This window comes from Loxodonta africana, chromosome 8, assembly GCF_030014295.1.
Source record: "Loxodonta africana isolate mLoxAfr1 chromosome 8, mLoxAfr1.hap2, whole genome shotgun sequence".
In the NCBI taxonomy this organism is placed as follows: Eukaryota; Metazoa; Chordata; class Mammalia; order Proboscidea; family Elephantidae; genus Loxodonta; species Loxodonta africana.
The window spans coordinates 15,489,594-15,513,531 of NC_087349.1; the positions used below are offsets into that span (position 1 = coordinate 15,489,594).

Here is a 23,938-nt window from a genome sequence, read left to right on the forward strand (position 1 = left end):
CTGGAGGCACAAGAATTTACGACACTACTGCCTGCTGGAACCCTCAGGAAGGCCATCCTCCAGCTGCCTGCGAGTCACCTTCACAGCCGCGCCCCCTGCTGGAACCCTCAGGAAGGCCATCCTCCAGCTGCCTGCGAGTCACCTTCACAGCCGCGCCCCCTGCTGGAACCCTCAGGAAGGCCATCCTCCAGCTGCCTGCGGGTCACCTTCACAGCCGCGCCCCCGCTGACGTGATCTCTAACTCAGCCCCGAGTGTTCATCTGTTGGACGCTGGTCAGAGCCCAGTCTCTCTTAAAGGCAGACAAGGGTGTCCTCTCCTCTGTCTGTCCCCACAGCTACAGCGTTGGACACGTATTAGGCTTTCAGGAATGTTTGCTGAATAAAGAATACAAGAAAAACAATGTACAGCACTTCAGCTTCCCAAAACTTTTTTTAATTTTCTGTGTTTCCCACCAAGACCCAAGTTGTACAAACAGGTGTAAAATTCCAGACCATCAGGGCGTGAGGCGCCACCATGTGCAGTTAAAGTCCTCCCAGCTCACCCTCCCTTGTGTCTTCAAGGCGTGTCTCCATTAGTGCACAGCGCCTCTGTGACACGTCAACCAGGGGCAGCAAAAGCATGTGGAGATGGGACAGCAGCAAGGTATAGTGTGCCACTACAGCAGTGAGCACCAACACCACTGGAGAACATTCTAGAAATGCACTCAGCTGGAGCCACACAGAGGAGAAGTGTCACAGGCTCTCCTATCTTCCCTGTGCTCAGCTGAGCAACTCGGGGCTACTTTCTAGGGTGAGACAGACTGAGGGGCTCATAAGGAGGACAGGTGAGTGTCGATGTTCCCAGGGAGAAGTTCCTTAACAGTCATCCTCTCTGGCAAAGTAGCAGGAAAAAAATCAAGCAAAAGATTGAATCACTTTTCATTTTTCATGTTTATCACTAATTTGATGGCTCTTGGTTTTAATAGCAGAAATAAAATGAAAAGGCAATAAAGCAACTATAACCTGTGTACAAGCCAGAGCATATAAAACTCTCCCAGGCATTGGGATAAAAGGGCTTTTTTTCTGCCCCCACAGCCCTGTTTTCTTGGTTAAAAAAAAAAAAAATTTTTTTTTTCTTTTCTTGGTTAGGAAAGTTAAAAGCTGTGGCTAGCCCAGAAGCCATTCATTCAATTCTGGCAACAGGGACAAAAAGCAAAGCATGTACGTGTAATTCTTTGAACTGTCAACTGACAAGCCTTAGTCAAAATCTTACGTAATAAGAGCCTGTTGAATGGTTAAGAAGGGATGACAACTTAGGTGGCAGTCTGTTTTCCATGGCCTGGAATTGGAGTTCTCTCTATGTTGGGCAACCAGCAAGACATTAAGTGGTAATTTATCCATTCACTTTTCAGAATCCAACAGTTTGACACACTTTCCTCCCCATCCCACCCACATCCTCTTGGAATCGACTGCATTAAAACTAGACGTTAAATCCAAACATTCTATACTACAAACTTCCTGTAGGGTTTATATGAGAAGCCAAAGCTAAGAGAATATAATCCTTACCCCTTCCCTCCACTAAAGCATCAGTGTAGCACAAACGGAGTCAGCTCAGAATATACCAACCCAACACCAAAGACACATATGACTAAGGAAATGGAAATGGTCCCCCCTCTGCTGCACTGCCCCACTAAACGGTGGTTATTTTCTTGTCCTTGGTGGCTTGCTTGATGGCAGCCTGCTCGCAGATGATCTCCTTGAGTCGCTGCAGCCTCATGTTCTGGGTGGCCTGGTCCCCGACGCCCGTCTGGCTGCGGTGCAGCAGGGTCAGGGCGTGGATGTACTCCAGCTCCGTGTACTTCACACCCTGGTCCACCACCAGGTTCAGGAGCTCGTCGGCCGTGTTGTACAGCATCTCGTAGTACTGCCTGAGGAAGCAAGACACACACTGGTCACCGTGTCCCCGTCAACGCTTTCATTCCAGTAGCAATGACTATGCTGATGTTTATTTATTTTTACTTGATTCACTCAGTAAACATTTATTGACCCCTGGGCATTGTGCTGGGCCCTGGGACTCTGGTGGGGACCAATGCAGACATGGACTTTACCCTTGTGGCACACTTTCAATGAGAAGATGCCTCTGAAGATCCAGGGAGACCTCACGTTTTTCAGGGGCTCAGCCCACTCTAGACTTTCTCCTGGTTTTGCATTTACCTCAGGAGGTCTGAAGGAAAACAGAGAGGTGGGGCAGAGAACCAAGAGGGAGAGAAGTAACTATCTGGCAGGCACTGCCAGCAGCTTTTGTCTCATTCATTCATTCATTCATACATTGGCAGCTCTGTGAAATAGGTGGTTTTCTCCTCCATAAATGGGATAATAATAGTAAAAAAAAATATATAACTCTTAGGGTTATTGAATGATTAAACTGATTCATACATATAAAGCTCAGAATAGTTACTGGCACAATTCCAAGTGCTCAATAAACATGAACTATTATTATCAGAAACAATAATGATAATGATTAGCGGTAGTTACAGTAGTACATAATGATCAAGACACAGCCTCTTTCCTCAAAGAGCTGAGGCAAGTAGGGAAGGTACTGAAAAGTCAGAGAAATAGTGACTATGTGTCTGTTGACATTCCTTTAACCCTCACTGCACCCAGTGAGGTATTACTCCATTTTAGACAAGTTGGGGAATTTGCCCAGTGTCACCAAGAGAGTGACTGTGCCAGGACATGAGGTTTCTATTCCAAGTCCAGTATCTTTCTTCATCAACATGGACAACTATCAAGAGGAATGCTCCAAGTGCCATGAGTAAGGTGTAAATGCAATGGCTTTCAGAGGAAGGAGAAACTCTACCATGTTGAGGGGAGGGTGAGGCGTCAAGGAAGACTTCCTATGGGGTAGGATTCTGTCAGGCAGGGCTTCCCGGAAGGAAATTCTAGATTGAGGGAAGAGCATGTGCAAAGAAAGACAGGCAAGAGTAATCTGGTTACATTAGGGAGCATGGGGGGACAGCAGAAGAGTTGTGGGAAAAGGCAGCTAAAGACAGAAGGCAGAGAGCTCGAACTTCAGGCTAGGACTTCAGGCCTAATTAAGTCGATAAAGGACCCCTCACTCCCTCCCTCCAAGGCTCTGTTGAGAGCAGAGGCACCAATTCAAAGTGGTGCTTCTGCAAGACCAATGTTACAGTGGTGTGTGAGATGGTCTGGGAGGGGATCGACTGTAATTCTAGCAAAAACGGAGGGGACTCGAGAGCCTTTCGTGGCAAGGCCACTGTGGGGGCTGGGGGGAGAGGGTAGGGAGTGGTGCTGTAATAGAAGTGTGCACTAGAGTGACTCTTCGGGGCAGAGAGAAGAGAGAGATGGGTGTCAGAAAGTGGAGAAGGTGACTACTAGCCGTTCTTAAAACAACATTATGCCACCAGTATCCCTCGACGAGTCCATTGGACTCTGAAGACATGGCTTGCATGGCCACTCCAAATGATCCAGGAGGTCAAGTTCATTGTAGGCTCTAAGCCAGCATTGCTATCACAGCTCATGAGCAAAAGGACAGGAGAGTCTTCCCAGGTATGGTTTACCTCCTCCCCTCTTCCTGACAGAGAAGGTAGTTTTGCCAGGATCGAAGGGACAGAACAAGGCCACTGGCTCAAGGTAACTCTTGGGGTAAAGGGGTCTTACCGATAGACCAGGATCACTGTACTATTGGACTCAAGGCCTTGGATTGGTTTCTTTTTCATCAGAATCATCTTGAAAAAAAGAATATCCTCTGGGAAAACTAAGCCATTCTTCTTGGGGGTGAGGAATACATTCTGGGAGCTTCATAATTTCAAAAACATTTTTTTTTAAATTAATTTTTATTAAGCTTCAAGTGAACATTTACCATTCCAATCAGTCTGTCACATGTAGGTTTACATACATCTTACTCCCTTCTCCCACTTGCTCTCCCCCTATTGAGTCAGCCCTTACAGTCTCTCGTTTCGTGCCAATTTTGCCATCTTCCTTCTCTCTCTATCTTCCCATCCCCCCTCCAGTCAAGAGTTGCCAACACACTCTCCAGTGTCCACCTGATTTAATTAGCTCTCTCTTCATCGGCATCTCTTTCCCCCCCACTGACCAGTCCTTTTCATGCCTGGTGATTTGTCTTCGGGGATGGTTCCTGTCCTGTGTCATCAGACGTTCTGGGGAGCATTGTCTCTGGGATTCCTCTAGTCTCAATCATACCATTAGGTATGTTCTTTTCATGAGAATTTGGGGTCTGTATCCCATTGGTCTCCTGCTCCCTCAGGAGTTGTCTGTTGTGTTCCCTGACAGGGCAGACATCGATTGTGGCCGGGCACCAACTAGTTCTTCTGGTCTCAGGATAATGTAGATCTCTGGTTCATGTGGCCCTTTCTGTCTCTTGGGTTCTTAGTTGTCGTGTGACCTTGGTGTTCTTCCTTTGCCTTTGCTCCAGGTGGGTTGAGACCAATTGATGTATCTTAGATGGCCGCTTGTTGGCATTTAGGACCCCAGGCACCACAATTCAAAGTGGGATGCAGAATGTTTTCATAATAGAATTATTTTGCCCATTGACTTAGAAGTCCCCTCAAACCAAGTTCCCCAGACCCCAGCCCCTGCTCCGCTGACATTTGAAGCTTTCATTTTATCCCAGAAACCTCTTTGCTTTTAGTCCAGTCCAATTAGGCTCAAAAACATTTTCTAAATTGCTGCCACCATGAGAATGTGCTCAAGATGAGTTTTTTGTATGTGTCTTTTAGCATGGTAATTCCTTTTCCTGCTGTGTTAAACTTCCTTATCTAATTCAAATACTCCTTTTTTAAAATTTTTGTGGTAAAATATATATACAAAAAAAGCTTGCCATTTTAGCATGTAGAATTCAGGGACATGAATTACATTCACCATGTTGTGTCACTGTCACCACTATCCATGTTCAAAATTGTTTCATCACCCCAAAGAGAAACTCAGTACACCTTTGGCAGTAACTCCCCATCTCTCCACCCTGACCCCTGTAACCACTAAGAAACGCTTGTCTCTGTGCATTTGCGTGCTCTAGATATATTTCCTGAAAGCAGGATCTATTTGTCCTTTTGTGTGTGACTTATTTCACTTAGTAATACTGTTCTTAAGGCTCTCTTTATAAAAAAACAACAAAAAAAAATTTTTTTTTTTATGTAGAGTAATATTCCGTTGTATGGATATACCAAATTTCTTTATCCATTCATCTGTTGAGGGACATTTGTGTTATTTCCACCTTAACATACTCTGTTTCAAAATAGGAGAAATAACACTCTTTTGTAAATATTCCCTAAATAGTGGCGGGGATGGAAAATACTCATCTTAGATTGGCAAGTTAGTGAGTGTCTCCTGGGAGCAAATCTTTCAGCATCCCTGTGTAGAGGGTTCTCTTAGTGCTAATTTTCTGTAATGGTTTCAAATGACAGTTCATTTTAACCTCATGGAACCAAATATTTAGGAATCACCGGTTGAGGGTAATGCTGGATGTAGCCAGAGGTACTTCTGATACAAGATGAGAAAGGACTCTACCCTCTAGGGCTTGGGAGTCCAATAGCAGCTACACTCAGGTCATTTTTTGAAGCTTCATGTTTAGTATAAAACCAAGTGAATTTTGTATCCTACTGTTCAATGTATCTGTTGTAATTTAAAAATAATGTTTTAATGACCTTAGGTGGTGTAAAATGCTCGACTGCTAATCTAAAGGTTGTCAGTTCACACCCACTCAATGGTACTTTGGAAGAAAAGGCTTGGCAACGAGCCAAGAAGACCCTAGGGGGCATAGTTCTACTCTGCAACACGTGGGCCTGCCATGAGTTGGAATAGACTCGATGGCAACTAACAACAATAACAAGACAAAAAAATAAAAACAAACAAAAAATAATGTTTTAATAGCGCCCAGGGTCTTAAAACCTTGCAAGCAGCCACCCAAGGAACAACAGTTGGTCTCTATTTACCTGGAGCACAGAGGAAAAAGAGTGTCAGGAATACGAAGAGGATATCAAATGTGTGGCTAATTGTCTCCTTTGTCATGAGACCAGAAGAATTGGATGGTGCCCGGCTACCATTACTGAACATTTTGATCATAGATTTCACAGAAGAATCCTGATCAAAAGGGAGAAAATTCAGAACAGAATTTCAAATTCTCATGGACTCTAGACTTTCTGGAGCCATGGAGGGCGGATGAACCCCGAAACTATTTCCCTAAGATAATCTTTAAGCCTTAAACCAAAAACATCCCCTGAAATCATCTTAAAACTGAGCAATAGTTTTGCTTAACTAGTAAGAAAAGGTCTGCCTTGAGCATTATGCTCTTTTAAGAACTAGCTATATGGAATCAAATTGACGCAGCAACTCAAAAGATTAGATAGGAACCTTAGGGGACAGTGAGTCTATGTTAATGATGGAGGAATCACTCAGAAAATGCGGGCAAGAATGGTTGCACAACTTGAAGAGTGTAATCAATGTCACTAAACTACATGTAGAAACTGTTGAATCGGTGTATGTTTTACTGTGTATACTCTCAAAAAAAAAAAGTTTTAAGAAAAACTTGATGCTGTAAGAAAACACACCATTATTTACTCCGCAGCTTCACATGGCCCTTGGCACATCATAGCTTCCTCTCTGATGCCGGACTGCTTTGAGAAATGAGGCCCCTTCTCATCTAATTCTGCTTCTCTTAGATACACAGGTGAGGGAGACAGTTGTGCAGTTAGGGAACTACCAAAGGATAACTTTTTAAAATTGCTCATAAAGGACCCAAATATGAATCTAAATTTACCAAAAACAATGAGAAGGAGTTGGGGCTCAGGAGTCCTTCAAGATGCAAGGGACTTGATGGCTGCAATTTCTAGACTAGTGGTTCTCAAACTCTAAAATGACTGGAGGAGCTTATGAAAGTACAGGTTCCCGGGGCTCCAACCCCGGACACTCTGACTCCCACCGGCTGAGCAGCCAGGAGTCTGAGCAAGAGTCTGGTCTGGGAATAGTTATAGAACCTCTCCTGTCTCCTCCGCAGCCAGGAGTCTGAGCGAGAGTCTGGTCTGGGAATAGTTATAGAACCTCTCCTGTCTCCTCCGCAGCCAGGAGTCTGAGCGAGAGTTTGGTCTGGGAACAGTTATAGAACCTCTCCTGTCTCCTCCGCAGCCAGGAGTCTGAGCGAGAGTCTGGTCTGGGAATAGTTATAGAACCTCTCCTGTCTCCTCCGCAGCCAGGAGTCTGAGCGAGAGTCTGGTCTGGGAATAGTTATAGAACCTCTCCTGTCTCCTCCACAGCCAGGAGTCTGAGTGAGAGTCTGGTCTGGGAATAGTTATAGAACCACTCCTGTCTCCTCCGGCCAAGGACTCCAAAGCATCAGGGACGGCTACAGATGCAATAAGTGGTTTGTGCTGCCTTTCACAGAAATTAGATGAGAAGAATTGGGTTTCTTTGTATTATAAGGTTGATATTTTCATCATTTATCTTAAGAAGTAACAATGAGACCAGAAGAAATTGGATTTCTTTTGGAAAAATCTGATGAATTGTTTCCAGGGATACGGGCTGGTTTTCTGCAGAGGCTGCTGTTCCATGCTGGGAGGAAACAACAAAACAAAGATGCCGCGATTTCCAGCCTTGGATCGTCCAGTGTGCTAAGTGATAAAGGGCATGGCACTTGAGTCTTTAATGATCAGGATCTTCTGTGCTGTGAAGACCTTTATAAATCTCAGGATGACACTCTGAAGTGGATTGTCAGACTAAAAGAGCCCTCAAGAGCCTGGGACGAACGGTGCCCCAGAATCACATAGCTGAGTTATTAAACAAAATTGACAGGTAACTGATGGTGTATTTTCTATAGTTAGGGGAGAAAATTCCCCATAACCACGATGATATATTAGATCATAAAGGAACATGAATATTTAACGACAGAATGAAACTGATTTATCTTTCAGAACAGTACCCAGTCACAAAGGCGGCTAAATCGGCATAGCGACACTTACACTTGGAGGTGGAGAGAGGGTGCCACAAGGTGCCCCAGAGAAACAGGAAAACGCCCCCAAACCATGCAATAAGAATGAGCTTCCATGACAAACACTGACACACTGAAATGAAATCCTGGAACCCAATTAGGATAAATAATTTATCAGCACTTATTGAGGCCCCAGGAAAACTCGAGCTTGGCCTTCACCATCATACGTTAGGATAGCGGTCATGGCTGCCAGGGCGGCACATTTTACACTAGATGGCACTTTTCTTAGCTGCCTGGATGGGACTGTTGAGCCCACATTTGATTTAGACATTTTCTACATCCTGACTTATAAGCCAGTCTTCCCACAGTACTGAGGGGTCAACTGCAAGACTGCAGGAGCCAGGGGCCAAATTCCTGTTCTGAGGACCAATTAACTTCACATCACCGTGATGAGTGGCATATTCTGTGTGAGGTGGCTGCCTTTCCCTGGTTTCCTTTGCTCTTTGCTGTGCCCCTCTGGGCAGCAGTTCTCAAAGGGGCGGGATCATAGAGGTGAGGTGGCTGGTGTCCCATAGACTGGTCTCTTATATGTAGCCTACAACATGACAATATTTATACCTTTGTTTGCAAACACATCATTTCTCTGATCTCTCTCATGTTTGCTTTATCAGTAGACTGTTCTTCCCCTGTTTTTTCCTTCATATTTCATGGTGTTACATTGTAACTCTTTCTCCCTCATTGATTCTGGCTGAAGAAATTTATACCAGGAAGGATATGACGGACATTTTGGTAGTCTGGACAGATCTTTCTAAAGTTGTAAAATAAAGTTTATGTTGTCTTTCGCTGATGATAAAATTAATACACATGTCCTATGGAATACAAAGGAGCCCTACTGGTGCAATGGTTAAGAGCTCGACTGCTATCCCAAAGGTCAACCTTGGAATCCACTAGGCGCTCCTTGGAAACGCTATGGGGGCAGTTCCATTCTGTCCTATAGGGTCGCGTTGTGAGTGGGAACCAACTTGACAGCACATGGCAACAACAACAACATGGAATATACGGACCATATAGAGAAGATTAAGCAGAAAAACAAATTACTCATAAAGGTCTAGCACAAAGATATACCACATTTTGATATATTTTCTTCTAGGCCCCCCCTGCCTCCTGCCATGTAGCCAATTTCTTTTCTATAGTTGAAATATTTAGGTTGAAACAGAATTAGATACTTATGTCCAATTAAAAAAAATCTCTTCCCTGAGGATACATTTCCAAAAGGAGAATTAGTCAAAAGGTAAGTATATTTTTTTAAGGAATCTTGGCAATGCTTCAAATTGTTTTCTAGAAAAGTTATCAATTTAGTCTCCTACCCACAGCATATATGACAGTGTCCATCATATTTTTTCACATTATTTTAATTTACATGACATTAAATAGTTTTTCATCTATTTATTGGTTTTCAATGAATGTAGGAGCTACTGGTGGCGCAGTGGTTAAAGTGCTTGGCTGCTAACCGACAGGTAGAAGGTTCAAACCCATCAGCCGCACCAAGGAGAAAGATGTGGCAGTCTGCTTCCGTAAAGAGTTACAGCCTTGGAAATCGGAATCAACTTAACTGCAGTGGGTTTTAGGTGTGCATGGATGTATAAGTAAATTGTTCATATCTTTTTTCTTTTGCAAGTTAGTGCTTATCTTATTTCTCTTCAGAACTCTTCATAAGTTTTCATAGCCAAGAAGCAAGGAGAGCTCTATTCTCCCATCCCTGGTTCTACCTCTCATTTCTGAAAGGTCCTGACAACAATTTCTGTTCTCTTATTTGTAAGTTGAGGAAAGCAAGCTCCACTGAAACCAGCTATTCCCACCCCCCAGTGACTCTCATTCCTTTACCTGCAGGCCTTCCATAAAGCCTGGTGTGGGGTGAAGGGGCGGACAGGGAATTGCCCTCAGTCCCTGGGGAAGTTCTGCCATCAGCCTCCCCTGACTTGGTGGCATTAGATGCCTGACTGGAAGCTTTTTTTTTTTTTTTAATTGTTGTAAAAATATATGTGACACATTTGTCAGTTCAATGTTTTTCACATGTACAATTTAGTGATCTTGATTACATTATACATGTGCAAACACCTCCATAATAGTTGCTAAACTTTCCAGCACCATAAACGGAAACTCACTGCTTCCTAAACCACGACTACCCCTTTCTTTGGTCTCTCAATATTCGCCTATTCCAGCTACTTCACATAAGCAGGATTGCACAATATTTGTCCTTTTGGGACTGATTTATCTCACTCAGCAGCATGTTTTCAAGGTTGTGGCACGTATCAGGATTCCACTTCTCTTTATGGCTGAGTAATATTCCACTGTACGTGCGTACCACATTTTGTTTATCCAATTCATTTTGAAAGTTGTATTTTAAAATACACAGCTATGTCTCATGCTACATTTCAGAATCTGCCAGGATTCTAGTAACAACAATAATAAACGGGTAACTTCCAGCTGCATTAACACATTCAACCTTATAACAACTCTTTGAGATAGTACGACAATTATCCACATTGTACAGATGAGCAAACCGGGCTTGAGAGGGTATAAGTGATTTGACTGAGGTCTTGAAACTAAGGACTGTGAACCCTGTTCGAACTCCAAAGCCACCTTAGTATTTTATGCCAAAAATATTTGAAACCGTAAAAAGTAAAATTACTCATTGCAAAGGATGCTTGTATAGCTAATATATTTTAGTCATGATTTAGGAAATATGAATTAAATAAAAATCACATACTAACTCAACTCTCTGCCTTCCATTGTGATGGAACAAGCCAATGTTGTGACAATTCAAAATTCCTTTACACAAATGGCAGTTATATTTGAATAACCCTGGTTTTGATCTGGGAATTCAGAGCTCTAGACCAAATAATGAAGGCATGCCATAAATTCTGTACTGAATTCGGGAGTTTCAGGAAAGATTTCTGGCTTTTTCATTTTGTTACTTCTCTGTATTATCCCCCTTTGGCCCCTCCAAGCTGGTCACAGACAAGATGGCCTTTCTTCCCTAAAGTTGGCTGCCCTTCGGAGTCATTACTTCCTTGGGGAGGGGAGATAATTTGGCATTTTCATTGTAAAGATGTTCTCTCCTCGTCCTGCCTGACAGAGAGGCAGGACTAATATCAACAAGCACATTAAGCAGTGAGGTGGGTGGACTTCTTAAATAGAAATATGAAAGGAAGAAAAATTCACCTGAACATAATTTAGAATAGTTCTCCAAATTCTTTTTTAGCCAGCAGCTGAGGCATTCTGGGTACTTTAATAAAAGCCCCATGGCTGATGGGTCATTAAATTGTCAAGTGGAATATCCAACTCCTGTTTTCTCTGTCCACTCAAGGTACATATGATAATGAGCAGGGAAACGAGAGAGAAGAAAGGACCTGAATAATCCATAAACTAGATCATCATCTCATAAATAATTGAGAGGTGGTTATAGCGGTAAGTCTTAGAGAAGTAAATACTCAAGAGACCAACCAAACTCAGGTTCTGGTTAAGTCTTCCATCCCCCTCAACTAGCTGTGTGACCTTGGGCAAACAATGGCAGCTCCTGGGCCTGTTTCCCAGGTGAATAACAGACGGGTTAGAGCAGGTGCTAGTTAAGCACTGGCAATTTGGGATTTTAAAACCCTTAAAGTGACCCTGCTTGGCCCTTTAAAATCATGCGGCTTCCATCAGAATTAGCTGCTGCTGATTTCCCCCCAAGAAACAGTCGGCAAGATGCAGTAACGACTGCTTGGAAAACATCCGGTAATCTTAGCTCAGATGTTGTTCCCAGACCTATCAAAAAATGGGTGGTAATTCTTGTGTGTCAGAAGAATAAATTAGTTTATTAAAACATATAACATAATTGCTCACATTTGTCTTGCCCTTTGAAGGGTTTAGCATTTATTATAGACATGATTGAAAATTCTAATTTGGAATGAGTTGTGATTTCCATTTCAGGAATGAGAAAACTAGGGTAGAGAAGAGTGAAATACTTTTCAGGGGGTTCTTGGCAGAACTGCATGTATATTCTGAATCGGGGGAGTTCCTAACACTCCTCACGACAGCTTGCACAGGCTTTTGTTCTAGCCAGCATACTGGGAGACAGAAGTGCAGTCTGGGCTTCAGAAAACACACTGCCTAGGTTCCCTCAGCAGAAAATCATCCCTGGGAGCCTGCTGCTTTAAGGCTTGCAGGAGGTTCGTTGATCAGTAGTCCTCTACGCACATTTTCTTGACTTAACATGACACACGCACACACCGCCACCCTCATCCATGGCACTGTGCTGAGACAGGGCAGTTACCTGTTGCCTTGGTTCTGGTACTACCCTGCTTCGGCAGTACCGGGGGGTGTCTGTCCTGGGGAGACCTCAGAAGCTAAAGTCAGCCAGTGGTATCTGCTCATCTCAGGAACATATCCTGACATTTTTGATCGTCGTCAGAAGCAGCCAGAGCCTTGCTTTATTTCTCTTCAGAAAACGCAACCATTCAAAACAAAAGAATTCCTCCGAGACGCACCCATCCCTTTGAAGTGATGACACTCCACTCAGCCCAGTTACAGGTCCTGGTGTAGAGGAACACTGCTTTTCATCGCTTAGCTGAGCTTGGCTCCCCACCTTGGGAACACACTCTACAGTCGTGAATATCTGTGGCTGAGGTTTCCTCCCCAACAATTGGAGGATTCAGGTACATCAGATAAAATTTTAAATTAAGTTTTCTACAGCAGGGCTTGGGGAGGATCTGCATTTTAAATTCAGCACAATTAAAACTGTGTCTTTTTGGCCTGGCACTGCCTTTGGTCAAACCCCATTGGTATGAATAATTATTCAGTCCATTAAGAAGTCGGCTCCACTTCTCCCATTTTGAAGGTTTTAATAAATATTGGTCAGGCACATTTCTGTTTGCACTTGCCAAAGCAATTCTGATGGATTCATCTTCTGATGTTATCAAATAATGAAATATGAGAGAGTGAATAGGATTACCCTCTTGTTCTGTGATTTTTTATTTAGGGCCTTCATTTTACTTTCATAATCGTGTTTGTCTCAGATGCCTGTAAATGCTCTTTGATTATCCATAGGTGAGTCCAGGTTAAGGAGAGATGTGCTGTACTGAGTATGACTTTCGGGGGCCTTTTCGATTTGTAAAAATAATCTATCCAATATCACTTTACAGAGTCTTCTCAATTAAAAAAAAAAAAAAACTTTATCTAATATCACGGATTGATAAAAGGACTTGGTGTTGTGCACTTTGGTGGCCTGAAGGTGACAGACTGTCTACCAGTTGGCAAAAGAGTTTATAATGTATATTATCTACATTTCTCAGGCTGACAATCTGGGAAACAATTGCTGAGGTAGGAATAAAAACAATTCAGCGGCCCTATGGCTTTTTCCCTTTCAAGTAATGCAACGGAATTGTGAACTTTTCAGTAAATAATGTGAAAGATTTCTTCAAAGGAAAACCCACCAGCACTGTTACCAATGTTAAGGAAGCTCTAAGAACATTACAAATGCTAATGTAACATAAAAAGTGCAGCCTTTGTCTTCAAGAAGCTTCTTAGATTTAAAAGATTTTTTTTTTCTTTTTTAACCCAATCCAGTCCCAGATCAAAGGTAAGTACTAGGCAAATGTTTGAACTTAAAGTAAAACAAATTCTGGGCTTGCCAGTCTGTCTGCTGCCCTTCCGCTCCTTCTCTGTTGGTCCCTGAGAGGAGGCAAGAGTTAGAGACCGAGACTTCTGCTCCCAGCAACCAGTGGAGTTAGAGATGGAATGGAGACGTGAGGGCAGTGAGCTTTGGGTTTCTGAGTTTATTAATGGCGTCCTGAATTGACTTGATGGCAACGGGTTTTTTTTTTTTTTCCCGGCCTCTACCTTTGAGTGTCGGAAGAGGAACGTCGGCAGGGACAGGCATGGACTGCAGAGCCTTGATAAGAAAGTATGCTCATTAGGGCATTAAGCCAAGGAGGCCAAGGTGATGGTTGGTTCCTGTAGGTGCCAGTTAGTTTTGCAAAGAGAAGGCCTAGTCTTTGCCACTGACTCTGCCCCTAGCCAGCTACCTAACAGATGTGTTGAGAAGGAAGCTGGGGGAAGCAGAATGGAGAGTTCACTGTAACCATCGTCTCTGCTGAGGGTCTTAAGATGCAAAGGCTGTTATTCAGCCGTCAGTTGCTGAGTCATTCAAAGCCCTAGGACGTTTTGGTCCTGGTTAGTGACTCCACACATCTGTCAGTATGTCCTACTGTGGTGGCTCCTGTGCTGCTATGATGCCGGAAGCTGGGGTCGCCTGTGTTTCAAATACCAGCTGGGCTACCCACATAGACAGGTTTCAGCAGCACTTCCGGATTTAGAGAGACTAGGAAGAAAGATTTGGCAATCTATTTCTGAAAACTAGCTAATGAAAACCTTATGGATCACAGAATATTGTCTGACACTTTCAGTCACTTCCTCTGGATAGTCATCAGGAGGCACTGATCACTGCAGAAGGACTTCATGTTTGGTAAAGTGGAGGGCCAGTGAAGGCGAGGAAACCCTCAGTGAGATGGATTGACACAACGGCTCCAACAATGGATCAAACTTGCCAACCATCACGAAGATGGCATAGGATCGGGCAATGTTTCATTTCATTATACATAAGGTCACCACGAGTCAGAGCCAGCTTGACAGCAACTAACCACAAGAGTGACCCCAGTACACTTAGTATTGTTAGGGGATTTCTCTCCTTTGCTGAGACAAAAGACCATATCTTTTAGAGCTGAAGGGCCAGAAAGGAAAATGGCTGCAGCAGAGGAACCACAAAGAATCAGGGGATTATTTGAAAAGTGTGAGCCTGTGCAAATCAGTAGGTCCTAATTAAACACTGCAGGGTGTACTTACTAAACCCCCATAGGTTATTTCCAAAAGAGAGAAAACTTAAATAAACCCAAACTACAAAATGGGCCACCTGAGATGCAAGCATGTGCATGCAACTCAGAATGGATGTCAATTAGAAAAGTAATAGACTAAACAAGAAGGAGAGTGTGGAAATACGTACCATGCCCAGCAGGGTTTAATTAAAGACCCAAAGACTGACAAACATGATGGATAGCTTTGGAGAGCAATGTGAGTTTGGTGGAGGAAAGGACCGCTATGGTGGGTATCTATTTGGACGTCAGTGAACTATTTGATACAGTGCCTCTAAAAAAATATAACCAGAACGATAAATTTAATCCGAATGGCTGCCCCTGATAGGACACAGGCTGAAAAACAAACCAAGCGTAATGATAAAGGCAAATCTACACATCCTGGAGAGAAAGCGTCCAGTGAATGCTGAGGACGTTGGCTTTATCACTGATCTCACTTACTAGGGGCAAAGAACGATGGAAAGGGCAACTGTTACTAAATGGGCAAGGGCTCTGAGTGGCAACAAAGACAGAGAAATAATGTACAGGACCCCAGAGAAATTAGAATTATGAGCAGCAAACAACGAAATGAGGTTAATCTTGGAAAAATGCAGGCGAATTTGTCTGGAAGAAATTCTAACCTCACGTACTCCACAGCTGGGAAAAAGCTTAGAACAGCAACTGTGAAAATGAACTGGGGGCTGCTCGGGTGAAAGGCCAGGGAACCAGGACACTTTCTTGCCTCCTGTAAAAAAAACTACCAGTTTCAGGGCACAGAGGTGGTGATAATTCCTGACTTGGTTGTACCTCACAGTTCTGGGTTGCCTTATACTATAAGCCAATTGAAAGAAAATCAGAAGAGCACCAAATGGGATTAAAGGGACAGAGGGCTGGAGGAGAACAGAAGATTAAAAGAGGTTCAGTCCAATTTTTGTTCGAATGGCAGCTTATAGTGAGGTTTTCTGTGACCGCCTTATCTAAAGAATACCTGCACCATCCTCATCAAGCTCTGTCCTTTACTGAACATTTTTTTTTAACACTTAGCCCCACCTAAAAATATATATTTTGAAAATATTTAATATATATACTTGATATATTACATAATCCACTGCTATTGAGTTGATTCTGACTCATAGTGAACTAACAGGACAGAGGGGAACTGCCCCATAGAGTTTCCAAGGCTGTAATCTTTCAGAAGCAGACTGCCACATCCTTCTCCCTTGGAGTGGCTGGTGGGTTCAAACCGCTGACCTTTTGGTTAGCAGATGAACACTTAGCCACTTCACCACTGGGGCTCCTTATATATCACATACACAAAATTAGAGAGACAGCATAGAATGGTGGTTAAAATCATGGACTCTGGAACCAGTGGCCTGGGTTCAAATCCCATTTTTGCCTCTTGCTATTTGTATGACCTTGTGAAATGGATTTCTCTCTCTATGAGTTAGTTTCTTCATTGGAAAAAAGGAAACAGTGATATGGGATTGTTATAAGGATGAACTTATTAAGAACAGTGGCTGCAAGAGAGTAAATGTTGTGTATGTGTTCTATCGCACCTAGGTTTGGAGCCCTGGTGGCACAGCGGTTAAGAGCTCTGGCTGCTAACTAAAACGTCGGCAGTCTGAATCTTCCAGCTGCTCCTTGGAAACCCTACGGGGCAGTTCTACTCTGTTCTATAGAGTTGCTATGAGTTGGCATCAACTCTATGGCAATGAACATAACCCACATCTTTTACCTAATGTCAAGATCTTGGAAGTTTCTTGGCGTGTCTGACCTTCAGTTTCTTCATTTATACCACAGGGTAAATAACATTACATCACAGGTTGAGTGTGAGGGTTGAGTCAGATGATACGGTGGAACACCCGCTATGTACAAGCGGTAAAAAGAATAGCTTGCTTTTATTGAATACGTACCATGTACTCTATACCAGCCACCATTCTAAGTGTTCATGTATAGATTATCTCTTCACCACACCTGTGTGAAGTATACCTTCCACAGTGAAACGTTTTTTTATTAGTCCTTCCCTCTTGACGCAGGAAGAATGGCTTCTGTTTTTTTTTTCTCAGATGAACCTGGTACCCTGGATCCTAGCCCCTCCCACCTCCTTCAGAATTGGTTGAGTTTTTTTTTTAGAACTCTTGTATCTACTCTATTCATTGGTTCTTTCACATCTGTCTTCAAAAATCCATATGTTTCTCATATTTTGGAAAAACAAAACAACAATCCTCAACTCTTTCACATGATCCTGTGTCCACCCATCTACCATCTTGTTTCTCTTCTCACTTTCATTCATAAATTTCTTGAACACATGATTTATATTCACTGTCTGTTCTTCCAAAGTCTCCATTTTATCTGTGGAATCACACTCAAAAAGGTCACCAACGACATCCTGGTGAACAAACACAATGATCAGGCCTCTTCCCTTCGATAGCTTTCCATTCTAAATGCAACTCTCTTTGAGCCATGTTATCCAGGTTCCTCTCCTGGCTCCCTCTCAGTTCCTTCTCTGATTCCTTCTTTGGCTTCTATCTGTCTGCCCACTGCAGGCATCCTCACAGGTAGGCCTTGGCCCTCTGTTCTCTCTCTGCTTCCAAAAGCTTTTTATCTGTGCATATGATGCTCAGGTCTCTTTCTAAAGATCTAATCTCTCCCAATAGGTCAAAGCTCATTTTCATTGGTCTCCAGACATTTCTACTCAATGCCCTTATCAAGTGGACTCCCTGACTTCCAAGGTTTGCTTAACAGAGCTACAGTTTGCAAAGTCTTAAAACCTCAGTGTTGCCACCTTTGATTCTTTGCTCTCCTTCTCTCCTCTTCCCCAATCATCACCAGGTCTACTGATGTCATATCTTTTATATTTATTTCTTCCTTCCAGTCTCATTATCACAGACCCTAGTCACTTCCATTGGGTTTTTACAATTGTCTCCTAACTGGCATCTCTCACAAACCCTCGTCCTCCTAGACTCATCTTCTCAGTTCTAACTGGATCATACCATGGTTCTGTGTAACAAAATCTTGCTTCTGCACTGCTATTAACACGATCAAGTCCAAACTCTTAACACTGACAGCCAAGACCTTTTTAAGGATTTGGTTCCTATTCCACCTTTTTCTCCTACTTCTCTTCTGCATCAACTTTCCATTTTAGCCAAACTGAGCTACTCACTGTCGCCTGAACATACTTAGTACTTTTTGGTTCTGGGCTTGTGTATCCAAAACCTAATCTTTAAGGCTGTCCTACCCTCTACGAAGCTATCTTCAGCAATTTCTTCCTTCTCTGTCACTTACTGGATAGGCTACTCACTTAACACATATTATTTAGGAGAATTTTTTTTTTTTTAATTAAGATATTTTTGAACTAGTGATATAATAAAAAAGGTTACTAGGCACTTTCTATCTCTGTGAACTTGGGACAGTCACTTAATCTTTCTGGGCCTCAGTTTCCTCATCCATAGAATGGGGACCTTGATAGTACCTACCTCATAGGGTTGTTAGAGGATTAAATGAGTTAATATCTATAAAATGTTTAGAGCAGTGCCTAGCACATAACACATGCTATATAAAAAGAGTCTGTTAAATAAGCAAAATAAGAGCAAAGAGACAGAGCAAAGGCTCTCTCTCAGCCTTGTCTCCCAGCCACCCACCCTATTTCCTTTCTTGGAGACAATCATCGTTACTACCGTTTTTTTACACATACAACGCAGGCTTCTACACTTGTTTGCCAACCGTGCCCCCCACCCCGCCATGAGATATTTTCCTCAAAGCTGCTATGCTAACACTGGCATAGTGTTGCTTACAAAAATACTGCGGGGGCGGTGGGGGGGGGACACGGTTAGCAAACAAGCATAGAAGGCACACGTTATTTGTGTAAATATGGTAATTTACGGAATCTCCTTCCAGATAAATGTTATACATACATGAGCACATGCGTGTGAGTCTGTTTACTACACATTTAAGGAGAAACGGTAGTTGACACGCTCTTCTTCACCTTGCTTTACTCACTTAATGTATCTTGGAGACAGTTCCACTTCAGTACCTATCAGCCTAACTCATTCTTCTAATGGCTGCACAATATTCAACTGTATGGATGTACCATAATATATTTATCATCTTCACCCACACTGCAGGCTTCTTGATGACAAAGACTACGTCTTAGGACTCTCCGTGTCATCCTTAGTGCTAACAGAGTGTCTTTCAAAATTCTGGTTTTGTTTATTGGCTCAACAAATACTTAAGCATTGATTACGCAGCGGGTGGTATAGAGCAGGTACTGGGGGTGCAGAGATGAGTGAAACATACCCCTTGCTCTATGGCGATGCAGGGTCAGGTGTGAAAGTAGCCGTGTAGTTACCTCAACGTGACTGTGGCTGAAATGAAGGTACAGGTGAGCTTCTCTGAGATCACAAACAGGAAGGGTTGTAGCTTCTTGGGAGAGTCAGGGAAGGCTTTTTAGAGGAGACATTTACAATGAGATAAATAAGAGGGGCAGAAAGTACTTCACATGCTTAGGAAATGGAATGTGTGAATTGGGTGAAAAAGTGGGAAGAATATGGCATTTGTGGGGAACTACAAATGGGTTTGTTCCTCACTGGAGGGCAAGGAGAGTGTGAAGGGGGAAGGTAAGCTGGGGCCAGATTAGAAGGGACCCTGTGCATCATGCTAAAGACTTTGCACTTTCATGGGCAGGCGGTAGGAGATGGAGGCTGAGATGACTTGCAGTTGTTAACCTTTAATTCTGCCAAGGTTTTAAAAACAAAACAATTACCATCTACTATTACTTGGATTTAATAAAAGAAGTTATTTTAACACTTCTCAAAGAGGAAGAAAATAATCTCGGAACAAAAAAGTTAATGTTTTATTTTGGGAAAAACTCACTCCATTGTTGTTCCTTTCCTCATTTTCCTGTGGGTGAGAGGCAGTCCGGCCTCAGTTTGCACTCTGGCATCTGGGAGCCAGTGCTGTAGTTGGTGGGGAGGAGTCTGGTGACAGACAGATGTTAGGAAGGAGTCAGGCACAGTGACAACTGTGTTCTAGAAAGATCCCTCCAGCTGCAGTGTAGAGGATGGACCAGAAGGCAAGAGAGACTTCAGACTACTGAACTGCCTAGATTTTCCCAGGTTTGCTTAACTTCTCCTCGTCCCTCAGACTGTATCAATCTTCTAAAAGGTTTCCTCACAACTCCATGTCCCCAGCTTGTGGGTGAAAAAACCAAGCTCAGAGGGAGAAAGGGGTGTCAATATCTCAGTGGAGAACAGCAAATCCAGACCCTCATCTATGATCTCCTACTTGAGACCAACCAGATAGGACCAAACCTGTGGCTGTTGAGACTAGTCAATTCTGACTCATGGCAACCCCACGTGTTACAGAGCAGAAATGAGCTACATAGGGTTTTCTTGGCTGTAATCTTTACAGAAGCAGATTGCCAGGACTTTCTTCCATGGTGTTGTCAGGTGGGTTTGAACTGCCAACCTTCTGGTTAGTAGTGAGAAACTGTCTTAATTCTCCTGGAATCCAGGTTTCTGGCTCCGTGGGGCTCGGGTGACCCACTCAGGCCATTTGTCCTTGAGTGCCCTTTTGAACCTTGAGCCTTGGAGAAACTGGTTCTTGGCGATTGTCTTTGAGTCAAACAATGGTCTAGATAAAGTAGTAAGACCACTTGCCTTGGGCATTGTGCTCTTTTCAAGAATTCAGTCAGTTTTGGGAAACAGACTCCAAGGGTCAGACTGGGAGCTGTGTTTAAGATAAATCAATAATAATTTTAATTGTTCAAGACAACGCTGCACGAAAAGACTTCCTGACCACAATCTATCAGTTTTTTTAAAAAAATTTTTATTGTGCTTTAAGTGAAAGTTTACAAATCAAGTCAGTCTCTCATACAAACATTTATATACACCATGCTATATTCTCCTAGTTGCTCTCCCACTAGTGAGACAGCACACTCCTTCTCTCCACCCTGTATTACCCGTGTTCATTCAGCCAGCTTCTGTCCCCCTCTGCCTTCTCATCTCCCCTCCAGACAGAAGCTGCTTACATAGTCTCATGTGTCTACTTGATCCAAGAAGCTCACTTCTCATCAGTATCATTTTCTGTCTTATAGTCCAGTCCAATCCCTGTCTACAGAGTTGACTTTGGGAATGGTTCCTGTATTGGGCTAACAGAAGGTCTGGGGACCATGATCTCTAGGGTCCTTCTAGTCTCAGTCAGACCATTAAGTCTGGTCTTCTACGAAAATTTGAGGTCTGCATCCCACTGTTCTCCTGCTCCGTCAGGGGTTCTCCGTTGTGTTCCCTGGCAGGGTAGTCAAGGTTGTAGCCAGGCACCGTCTAGTTCTTCTGGTCTCAGGCTGATGTAGTCTCTGATTTGTGTGGCCCTTTCTGTTTCTTGCGCTCATAATTACCTTGTGTCTTTGGTGTTCTTTATTCTCCTTTGATCCAGGTGGGTTAAGACCAATTGATGCATCTTAGATGGCTGCTTCCTAGCGTGTAAGACCCCAGACGCCACTCTCCAAAGTTGGATGCAGAACGTTTTCTTAATAGATTTTATTATGCCAATTGACCTAGATGTCCCCTGAAACCATGGTCCCCAAACCCCCTGTCCCTGCTACACTGGCCTTCAAAGCATTCAGTTTATTCGGGAAACTTCTTTGCTTTTGGTTTAGTCCAGTTGTGCTGACCTCCCCCGTATTGTGTGGTGTTTTTCCATTCACCTAAAATAGTTCTTGCCTACTATCTCATTAGTGAATACCCCTCTCCCTCCCTCCCTCCTTCCCTATTCTTGGAACCATCAAAGAATATTTTTTTCGCTGCTTAAATTATTTCTTGAGTTCTTGTAATAGTGGTCTCATATAATATTTGTCCTTTTGCAACTAATTTCACTCAGCGTAATGCCCTCTAGATTCCTCCATGTTATGAAATGTTTCACAGATTCATCTCTGTTCTTTATTGTTGTATAGTATTCCATTGTATGAATATACCATAATTTATTTACTCATTCATCCATTGATGGGCAGCTTGGTTGCTTCCATCTTTTTGCTATTGTAAACAGTGCTGCAATGAACATAGGTGTACACATATCTGTTCATGTAAAGTCTCTTATTTCTCTAGGATATATTCCAAGGAGTGGGATTTCTAGCTTTTTAAGGAAGTGCCGAATCGATTTCCAAAGTGGTTGTACCATTTTACATTCCTACCAGCAGTGTATAAGCGTTCCAGTCTCTCCACAACCTCTTCGATACTTATTATTTCGTGTTTTTTGGATTAATGCCAGTCTTGTTAGAGTGAGATGGTATCTTTTGTAGTTTTGATTTGCATTTCTCTAATAGCTAATGATCGTGAACATTTCCTTATGTATCTGTTAGCTGCCTGAATGTCTTCTTTAGCGAAGTGCCTGTTCATATCCTTTGCCCATTTTTTAATTGGGCTATTTGTCTTTTTGTTGTTGAGTTTTTGCAGGAGCGTGTAGATTTTAGAGATCAGACGCTGATCAGAAATATCATAGCTAAAAACTTTTTTCCAGTCTGTAGATAATCTTTTTATTCTTTTGGTGAAGTCTTCAGATGAGCATAGGTGTTTGATTTTTAGGAGCCCCCAGTTATCTAGTTTCTCTTCTGGTGTTTGTGCATTGTTAGTAATGTTTTGTATACTGTTTATGCCATGTATTAGGGCTCCTAGCGTTGTCCCTATTTTTTCTCCCATGATCTTTATTGTTTTAGATTTTATATTTAGGTCTTTGATCCATTTTGAGTTAGTTTTTGTGCATGGTGTGAGGTATGGGTCTTGTTTCATTTTTTTGCAGATGGATACCCAGTTATGCCAGCATCATTTGTTAAACAGTCTGTCTTTTCCCCATTTAACTAACTTTGGGCCTTTGTCAAACATCAGCTGCTCATATGTGGATGGATTTATGGCTGGATTCTCAATTCTGTTCCATTGGTCTACGTATCTGTTGTACCAGTACCAGGCTGTTTTGACTACTGTTCTAAAATCAGGTAGTGTGAGGCCTCCTTTAGAAGAACTTAGTTCTTCTTTTTCAGTAATGCTTTACCTATCTGGGGCCTCCTTCCCTTACATATGAAGATGGTGATTTGTTTCTCCATCTCATTAAAAAATATTGTTGGAATTTGAATCAGAATTGCATTGTATCTATAGATGGCTTTTGGTAGAAGAGACATTTTTACTATGTTGAGTCTTCCTATCCAGGAGCAAGGTATGTTTTTCCACTTATGTAGGTCTCTTTTGGTTTCTTGCAGTAGTATCTTGTAACTTTCTTTGTATAAGTCTTTTACGTCTCTGGTAAGATTTATTCCTAAATATTTTATCTTCTTGGGGGCTACTGTAAATGGTATTGATTTGGTGATTTCCTCTTCTTTTTGTTGGCGTAGAGGAATCCTACTGATTTTCGTATGTTTATCTTGTATCCTGATACTCTGCTGAACTCTTCTATTAGTATCAGTTGTTTTCGTGAGGAGTCTTTAGGGTTTTCTGTGTATAAGATCATGTCATCTGCAAATAGAGATACTTTTACTTCTTCCGTGCCTATCTGGATGCCCTTTATTTCTTTATCTAGCCTAATTGCTCTGGCTAAGACCTCCAGCAGAATGTTGAACAAGAGTGGTGATAAAGGGCATTCTTGTCTGGTCCCATTCTCAAGGGGAATGCTTTCAGACTCTCTCTATTTAGGATGATGTTGGCTGTTGGCTTTGTATAAATGCCCTTTATTACGTTGAGGAATTTTCCTTCTATCCCTATTTTGTCGAGAGTTTTTATCATATCAGTTCTGTTTTGACCCATTCCATGGCAATGCTGATAAGATTTGGTATAAGAGCATTTCTAGGTTCTCTCAACTTCCCAGCATTTTTGACTCTTTAGTTGAAATGTTGCTCTGATTTGCAGATCATATATTAAATGAAATTCAATCTTTTTCTATTATTGGCTTAATATGGCTTTTGTTTTCACAGTAGTCAAGTGCAAACCATCTGTGCCAGCCAGGGACCTATGTCTAGATCAGCACTGGCATGGAACGAGTAACAAACGCACAACTGGGCTGGGATGAGGTGGTATGGCGAGGAAAGGGGAAGCTGGCAGTAAGAACATCAGGAAGCAAGACAGACAGA

General features: G+C 42.6%; 1 protein-coding gene across 4 annotated transcripts in view; it reads right to left on the reverse strand.

The window, feature by feature from the left end:
- Positions 1-411: 411 nt before the first annotated feature.
- The window catches only part of EXOC4 (exocyst complex component 4), an 831,013-nt gene continuing 807,486 nt past the window's right edge, over positions 412-23,938 (reverse strand). For all 4 annotated transcript variants that reach the window (XM_003420870.4, XM_064289703.1, XM_010600447.3 and 1 more), the window contains one exon: positions 412-1,907. In XM_003420870.4, coding sequence (XP_003420918.1) covers positions 1,670-1,907 — 238 coding nt within the window. In that variant the 3' untranslated portion in view covers positions 412-1,669. The remainder of the gene's footprint in view (positions 1,908-23,938) is intronic.